This window comes from Centrocercus urophasianus, unplaced genomic scaffold, assembly GCF_019232065.1.
Source record: "Centrocercus urophasianus isolate 14NV4802_14NV808 unplaced genomic scaffold, USGS_Curo_1.0 seq_261, whole genome shotgun sequence".
Lineage (NCBI taxonomy): Eukaryota > Metazoa > Chordata > Aves > Galliformes > Phasianidae > Centrocercus > Centrocercus urophasianus.
In genome coordinates this window covers 5999-14495 of record NW_024884824.1, presented here as the reverse complement: position 1 = coordinate 14495, position 8497 = coordinate 5999, and the positions used below count along the sequence as shown (strand labels likewise).

Sequence of the window (8497 nt, the reverse complement as noted above, 5' to 3'; positions counted from 1 at the left end):
CGGTTTCGAGTGCCCCTTCGGCGGGCGGCTCCCGGCGGCTGTCAGCGTCGGCGCGGCCTGCGGGGCGGCGGGGCAGCCCTTGTTTACGCGGGGCGCGGGGAAGATGGCAGCGCGGCGCCGGCCGCTCGCTCTCTCGCTGTCATGCGTGCTGCCGGAGCGGCGCCCGGCCGGCCGCTCCCCTTCCCCCGGCCCGGCTCGGGGTGCCCGCCGCTGGGCTTGTGCTTCGAGTGCGTTGCCTCTGTCCTCGGCGGCTCCGGCGCGGAGCGGGTGCGGCCGGCCCACGCGCTGCGCTGGAGGGTCCTCGGCGCTCCCAGAAGTGGGATTCTAGCAGTAGCGCGTCCAGGCTGCTCCGCGGTTTGTGGCCCGAAAGGTGTAGAATGGGGACCGCGTTTCGTGCCGTAATTTTGGGTTAAAACGGTGTGAATGCTGCTGGCGTGTTGGAGAAAGCTTTGTAGCAACGCGCTAGCGTGTGCTGAAAGCTCCTCCTGGGGCTTTGGTACAGCTGCTTGGTTAATTGGGTGCCGAGGAACAGAGAGGTCTGGATCTGGGGTTGTTTGCACGAGCCGTTGCTTCCCGGATCCTGAGGAAGCGAAATAAAAGGCTGCAGGTCCTTGTGGGACCGTGCCGTGGGTGTGAGCCAGGGTTCCCTGCCCTCTGCTTATCTCCATTGCTATCAGTTATTTAGAAAAGGGAGGTGTTGTATGGCCCCTTTGGTGGCACTCTGTTATGAGGTTCCAGCCATGCCTACCTCAGAAAGCCCCAGAACGTGAGGCTGTGCATCCTCGTGCTGCGCGGTCGCTTAGAGGGCTTAGGGTTTCTATCTCCATAACTTCCTGACTTGAATGCTCTCACCCCTTTGGCCTCTAGAACATCCTTCGAATATGAATCCGGTCTTGTGCACGCCACTTCCTTTGTTGTTGTGCTGTTTTGTTTTTAAACCCGCATCCTTAACTTTTTTCTTTGCGTTGGTCCCCGCTTTTTTATTATGTAAAGTGATGAATAATTTTTCCCTACTCTGATCCGCTGCGGAGTGGGAACGGATGTTAAGGGCCAACAATTGGCACGGCAGAGAGAGGAGGCCTGGGACCAAGCAGGGCGGTGAGGGGCGAGAGGGGTTTCAGGGCCAGTGGGAAGGGAGCCTGTTTGTAGGGTAAAACATGGCGGGGTCCAGATAGGTGTACTGAAGTCACAAAGCTTTCTGCAGAGTGCTGGTGCTTTTTATGTCACCACGAAATTGCATGTCCATAGGATTCATAGGCTTCAGCTATTGAGCTTCCAGAACAAACTTTGGATGGTCACATTTCTTGTTAAATACACGTGGAAGTTGAGTTCCTCGAGATCCTTGCTGTGTTGGTACGCTGTTAATTGGAGCCGTGGTAATAATTCCTGTGTGTTCACCAGTAGAATGACTGCCTTGTGAGGTGGGGGCTCTGATGCTTGGACACGTGTTGTGACAGGACAGTGTGCTCTGAGCACTCCCCTGTTTGAGTTGTTTTTCTGTACCCGTTTGTTGTAGTTGATAAGCTGCTGCAACTAGCCTGGACTGTCTGTTTTGTTTTCCTGAAATACAGAGATTGCCCCACATCAGCTTTTTGGGCAGACCTTGTGATTCTTTAGCTATGGAGAAGTTGTTTTTTTCTGCTTTTGCAGAAGCTTCTCTGATTCTAGACTTGTTCCGCGTTTCAACAAACCACAGTGAACTCACAATTTCTTCTGTCAGGGTAAACGTCTTGGAAAGGCTTTTCAGTTGGCATAACGTGTTTCTTTTTAAGTTTGTAGGTCTCAGGGTGAAAGTGACATTTACTGGTGTGCTCGAGGTGCTGCCTGTGCAAGACTGCTATTGTACCCGTAGGAAGCCTTGGTTGCAGTCAGTGGGATTCGGCAGCGATCTCAGCTGCTGCATTTCTGTCTGTATAACTGATTCTGTGTGCAAGCCAACTTCTTTAGCTATTCTGACCGACCCAAAGGAAGGCCTGCTTGAAAGCCCTGGTGTGTGATAGTGCTGCTGGCCTCGGTCCTGCTCCTGCGGCTGTATCTGTGTAGGTATCCACATAAATCTATCCTTGGGGTTCTGGATGCCAACCGAATAAAAGGGAGACATTGTTCCAGAGGCTCGTACACGTTTTCTGAGTGCTGCAGGAGCAGCTGCCTCCCATCAGTGTTACCCAGCGTTCCGGGTGTTTTTCTTGTGTTCTGTGTGGGTGCAAGCGTGTGGAGCTTTTTTCAAGCGCCGCGTTTTCTTTTTCTTTTGTGTGCTTACAATTGAAGTGAAACTAAACCGACTTGCAGATTTATGCTGAGTTTTGTTTCGAGCCAAACCTGGCGTAGGGGAGGTGACGTGCTGTGCCATCTTGTTCATGCCAGCTTATCGACTTCAGTTTTCCATTTCTTTCGAGCTGTGTGCTTGCTTTGCTGTTAAGTGGAGAGCGGTTGTGTGCTGAGGGATTGACTTAAGGTTCTGTTTTTGGATGGCTGTTACGTGCTCAGCACAGCTGTGGCATGCAGTGTTTTTAACCTTGTCTGGTAGTTGCAGAAAGCATCATAGGAGTGTTTGGATTTCTTGTGGGGAGGTGCTTGGGTATGTAGCACAGACCATTTTGCGATTCTATTTCTGAGGGTGAGAGCAGCTCGGTTTCTTTCTGTTTTCCCACAGGATATGTGTTTAAAGAATTAGATGTGGTGCAGCAAAGCCCTTTTCCCTGTTGCAAGGGACTTGATGGGGAACAGGCCCAGAGTTGTTTGAGATTCAAGGTGGAGGCAGGAGGGTGTACTGGGGCGTGCTGCTCTGCGATAGGGTAGAGAGCGAATGCTTGGCCACTTCCTTCAACAAGAGATGTGTCTGCAGGACTCTATCGCGTGCACAGCCCACGCCTACCAGGATGTGTGTTGTTCTGTTTGTTTGAGCACGGCTAAACCAGGCTGGGTCGGTGGGCTGCTGTCTTTTTCCACCCTGCAAGGTTGTTGAATAAGTTACTGAATAGGAAGAGTCTCTGTGTGAAGTTGTAATCCTGATTTCCAGAGGCTCTGTAGCTTTCGTTGATTCCTGGACTGTTTTGTGTCATCTGTCTAAATATACCACCTTTTAGCGAACGCGAGGATGTAGTGCCTTAATGATTCTCCCATGTATTTTTCTCTTGGAGGGTTTTATTCGTTAGAAATGTTGGCTGTGCCTGGAAAGTGAGGATCATCTAAGAGCATATGTGTTCCTTACATCGCCCTACCTCTGCTTCTGTAGGTAATTGCTTATTCACTTGGAGAGAAATCAGTGCAGAATTCGTCTAAGCTTCTTCATTCCTAGAAGCCAAATAAATACATTTCTTTCTTTCTTTCTTTTTTGGCATAATCTGATCTACACACGAAGCGTTCTCTCTTGCTGCAGCTGCGTTAGCCACCTGTGTGGGATTATCGTAGGTTCAATATGACAGACAGCAGTCGTGGTCTAGTATATGAGTATTTATTTGCATTGCTATACAGCATGGGGACCAGGTTAGTCTATGCAAGAGTGCTGCCTGAAGCTCCCTCTGCTTTTGTATCAATGCGTTATTCCTGAATTGCTGGAATAATGTTGGGGCTTGGAATTGGTTGGAGCCTGCGCTTCCAAACTGAAATAAATTTTCCATTTGTTGGACTCTTTTTTTGTTGGGTTATGATTGTGCTTGGCAGTATTTCTAATGTGGATGATCACGGAAAAGTAGAACAGTCTGTTTCCAGGATAAGTGTTTTTTTTACTTTTCCTTTTGGTTATTTTTGTCTATGTTGGGCTTTGGAGTTGTACTACAACCATAGAATCATGGGCTTGGGTTAGAAGGGTCCCCAAGGATCATCGAGTTCCAACCCTCTGCTACAGGCAGGGCCACCAGCCTGTAGATCTGGTACTACACCAGATCAGGTTGGCTCATCCAACCTGCTCCTATGCATTGATCTCAGTGGAGTTAGCTGCAAGGGTAGTTGATATCAGATTGGCTTCTTATGTCTGACATGGAATATGTGCTTTCTCCTGTGGAGCTAAGAAGCTAAACTTCTTAGGTTGCATCGTGCTGTAGCAAACTGCTCCTCACTGCCCGGGGTTTATCTGCCTCTTGGAAAGAAACAGGAGATAAACAGTAATACTTAAGGTAAATATACTGTAGCTGTTTAGAAACAAAGCTCTACTCCTCAGTCTGGTCAGGAGAGATGGAAGAAGTTGCAGGTTGTGTATCTCTGTAAGCTCAACCAGTCTGTGATTTACCCAGCTTAGAGTGTTATGATGTGCAGTGACCTTCTTCAGACTTTGGACAGTTTCCTCTAGAAAAGGGAAAAAGTGGTGCTGCTACAGTGCTCTTTAATTTAAAAGATAACCATCCGATGTGTGTTGATGGGTTGTGTGTTATATAAAAAAGGCAATATGGTTGAAAGTGTTATAATGAATCTATAGCTGTTATGGCTGTGGAATCGGTAGAAAAAAGAAAGTGTCATTTAAAAAAAACATATCCTGACTTAATAGTAGCTCTAGGAAAGCCGTGCTGGCCCAAATTGCATGGTTTGTATGTATCTGTACCTCTGTAACTTTGAATTTCTCACTGATGTCAAACGTCAACATGGTTGTTATTTATTATCTTCTAATAAAAAGTTAGTCTGTTAGTCTGACAAGTAAGCTCTGTCTTTTCTATATGGCTGTGTTCAGTGTTACCTTTACCAAGGTCAGCACAATCTTTCTCTCGTGTTCGCTGGTGCCCTTTCTTGATGTAGAGATACAGCATGCAGTAACTTTCTTAACTGGTGAAAGTCTTTTTAACATCAGCGGTGCAAATAACTTAAAATTATTTTGTGTTTCAGCCGCCCTCGCCTAGCAGTTGTACAGAAGTGGATTGTGAATGTAAGCCTTTGATAACCTCAGCCCATCAGCATTATAGTCCTTGGGATAGATAGCAACTCTGCAAGCCTCTTCAGGGGATGCACCATGACATCAGCAGTGATTGACACTGGAGGCCCTGGCCTGGAGTTCGACAGCAATGGGATGAAAAACCACGAGGTTAGACAAATAAGCAGAATCTATTTACTAACGTGCTTTAGACTTTCGATCCTAATTTGAAAGAAAAAGCTGCTGTAGGCATGTGTGTGAGGTGGACGAGGGAGTGTTTACAGAGCAGATGGCTTTTCAAGGATCTCTTAGCACATCGTTGTTTTATTGCAGAGAAGTGGAAGTAGGAAGCTCTGAAGTCTGCTGTACAATTGTAGACTGAGCTTCCGGAATTAAATTGCGTATTAAGCATCTCTTTAAATTAATGGTCTTAGGTGTGACTTAAGGTAGGATCAGGTGAGCAAAACAATAGAAGGACCTTTTTCAAACATTGTATCTGCTTGTATTTTGCATTCTTAAAAAAAAAAAAAAGAAAAAAACCACAACAAAAGCATTCTACTGTCCTGTAGGTAGTAGGAAATACTGTAGCTGGCAGGATTCCACTCCTGCAACACCTGAACAGATTAAATATACTGCCACAGACATTTTGATCCTAAAACAAAGAAAGATAGGCATGTGGGCTTCAAATTAGCTAGCTCTTTTATGGTAACTTACATACTTAATCCAAAGCATGAATGTTCATAAGATATGGGTCAGACAAAGGTATGCTGCAGTATATGCAGAAAGGCTTGATTACATTTTGCTAGGAGCAGAGTGAGAAGAAACACTTGGTAAAGCTGAGTAACTTAGAAGCTTGGTCTTTTCCAATATCTTAAGATTTAAAGCATCAGATAACTTTAAGTGCTTAGAGTCAGTAAAAAAGACCTTTGAGATTCAGGAGTATCCCCTGCGTGAACAATAAGCTCTACTTGGTTGTTTTTTTAAATCTCTTCCTTTAGAAGAAAATTTCCTTTAAAAATCTTCAGAATTGTTATAATTATTCAAAAAATCTGTAAAAGCATAAGAGAAAAACACTGATTTGGAGTTCAACAGTGCAGTATTTAGAGGGTTTTTTTTTTGTTTTTCCCTTTCTATAGGAAAATGAGCCAGTCTCTGAATTCCCAGCTGTGATTGTGGAGCCAGTTCCTAGTGCCAGACTAGAACAGGGTTATGCTGCTCAGGTCCTGGTTTATGATGACGAGACTTATCTGATGCAAGATGTAGCAGAGGAACAAGAAATTGAGACTGAAACTGTGGAAACAGGTAGACTTTAATTTATTTTTTCATTTCTTTCTTTTCTTTCTTTCTTTTTCTTTTTCTTTTTTTCTTTTTTTTTTAGTAGATTTTCTTACTTTTAGAGGTCCCTGAGGAATGTGGCTTTATGTTTACTCACAGGGTAGAGATCCTGACCTGGGATCAGACCTGTTAGCACTGCAGTTAATTGTACTTAGTTTCAGCGGCAGCAGGACTGGGGTTTGACAGGTAAAAGTGTCCCCTCAGGTTTAGGATGCTGTACTTCTAGCACTGTGTGCCCTCATAAGTAGGGTAATCTCCATTTATGCGTTTGTTACCTACTTACGTAGGGGGTTAACTAGATAACCTGGAGCTCTTAAAACTCAGCTGAGCCAAGAACCTGGTTAGAATTTAGTTCTACCGTGTGTCTGAGCCAAATAACTGCAGGACAACTGGCAACATGGACTGCATTGTTCTACTTAGCCTATCTTCAAACTCTTTCCCCCTCCCCAAGAGCTCTGCGCTTTGTTCCTTTCTTCCTACCTTTTTGGTCTGAGAGCAGTTTTATTGCTGCTTTAGTGGCAGGAGCGCATGGCTGAAGGGAATGGAATTGGACTGTCCTGTTACAGGCAAAAAGCTTAATGGACTGAAATTAACCCATGCTATACGGTAAAATAAGTTATGAATGAAGAAAAGAGTAGAGCTTGGGCATTAAAGCGCCTGACCTGTGCGCAGGAAGATACGCGTACCTCTAAACCTTTCTGCAGAACACATGCTCGTGAGCTCTGAGCTTCCTGAGGACCACTGGCTGTTTGAACTGTCTGAAAAAATGGAGGTTGTGCTCCTATGAGAGCCTATGACAGCTGATGGTCAGGCTGCTGCTGTGTTGCAGTGGCTGTCACCCGCCCCGTCTGCTTTCTTGTGCTACTCTTACTTATGAAACTTTGAAAAACATTCCCCTATGCTAATTTTGCTAGAACAAATAGCAGAGAAACAATAGAACTAAAATGTTCTATATTGTTCCTAGAATTAGCGTGTTGATGTGGGGCGGGGAACTGCAACCAACGGGAGGAAAAACCCTCCTGGGCAGTCTGTACTAAACCCCTTGAGTGGAACGTGGCTGACTGATACACATACCTTGGGGCTGCTTAACTTAGAGAGAGAGTTTGAATTCCTGATGTCACATAGGCAAAACACAGCTGGCTGACTCTTCTCACAGTTGCTGAACTTTGTAGTGCAGTAAATATGTGCACGTTTCCATCAAAGTGGGTTAAAGTCCAGTTTCTCCCTAAACAGTGGATGTAATTGCTCATACATTTTTGGAATCGGAATGTTAATCTCACGTGGCACTGCATCAAAAATCACATGCATCAACTTTGTAAGATATGTGTGAACGAATTGTTCAGGTCTTGGAATGCTTCCAGTTTAATGAAATGCAGTTTAAATTAAATATACTAATTGTAAGTTACATTAATGTAAAGGAAAGATATGAACTGTGGCTTTTTTAGAAGTTGCTTTTCACTGTGGTGACAAAACTTTTAAGATGAAGGTAAGTGGGAGGTGAGGGTGCTCCTCCCAGGAAGCTGACCTTAATGAATTAAACCTGTATTTGAAAGCTTTCAAGTGCTGATATTTTGATACCTTCTGCATTAAGTAGTGTTGCTTTTTGGACATGAAGTATCCTGTTTCTCATGAGTAAGATTTTGATAGCTTAATGACTAACAGAGCAGCGCTCTTAGAATAAGGAGCTGTTGCAAATGAGCTCTTTCTGTCTTTAAGTATTATGTTTGGCCACAGTCAACTGGGGGAAATGCCAATTAAAAACTCATAGTTCTTCTCTAGGATTCTTTCTTTTTAGCTGCTGTTCAGAAGTATATTCAGTACGTTCAGAAGGGCAGGAAATACAAAGGACCCAGGAAACATTCACTTGGGTAATGTGCCATTGCAAGCAATGGACTGCAGGAGTGTAAACTGCAGCATGTTTTATTTCCATGTTTGTTGCTTAAGGCGTTTGGTAGGAAGCAGCTTGACATTGGAGATGTGGTAGAAGATGCTGTTGTTGGTGTTAATGAGAAAGCAGGCTGAAACAGAGAAACAACTAAAGATGATATACTAATGCTAAGAGCATTTCAGGATCCCTGTAAGGTGAAGTATGTGCTTCTGGTATGTCCTAATTTAGATACACACAACAACTTGTTTTCTGCGTATCTTGGGAAAAAAAAAATCATGTTGTTCAATGAACCCTTTCTGTACTATGCAGTTAATTGAGTCCTGTATAATTTAGTAAAAGGCAGCATTTCTAGCCATCAGATGCATGGGTCAGCGCCCTTTGTGATCAGCATGGCAGGGTGGCTGACGTGCTTCTTGGTCCATTGAACAGTCCAG

At 44.7% G+C, this 8497-nt stretch overlaps 1 protein-coding gene across 2 annotated transcripts; it reads left to right on the top strand.

Annotated features, from left to right (window-relative positions):
- The first annotated feature begins 2018 nt into the window (after nucleotides 1-2018).
- LOC122164585 (ETS-related transcription factor Elf-2-like) lies at nucleotides 2019-6168 on the top strand. Of its 2 annotated transcripts, XR_006170270.1 has the most exons (3): nucleotides 2019-2039; nucleotides 4816-5011; nucleotides 5977-6163. XR_006170270.1 is itself a non-coding variant. In XM_042826692.1 (2 exons), the coding sequence occupies exons 1-2, from the start codon at nucleotides 4940-4942 to the stop codon at nucleotides 6151-6153; spliced, it is 249 nt and encodes an 82-aa protein (XP_042682626.1). In that variant the 5' UTR covers nucleotides 4816-4939; the 3' UTR covers nucleotides 6154-6168. The 2 variants fall into 2 exon arrangements, 1 of the variants encoding a protein (XP_042682626.1); XM_042826692.1 differs by lacking the exon at nucleotides 2019-2039 and having other exon boundaries at nucleotides 5977-6168.
- Nucleotides 6169-8497: the final 2329 nt, after the last annotated feature.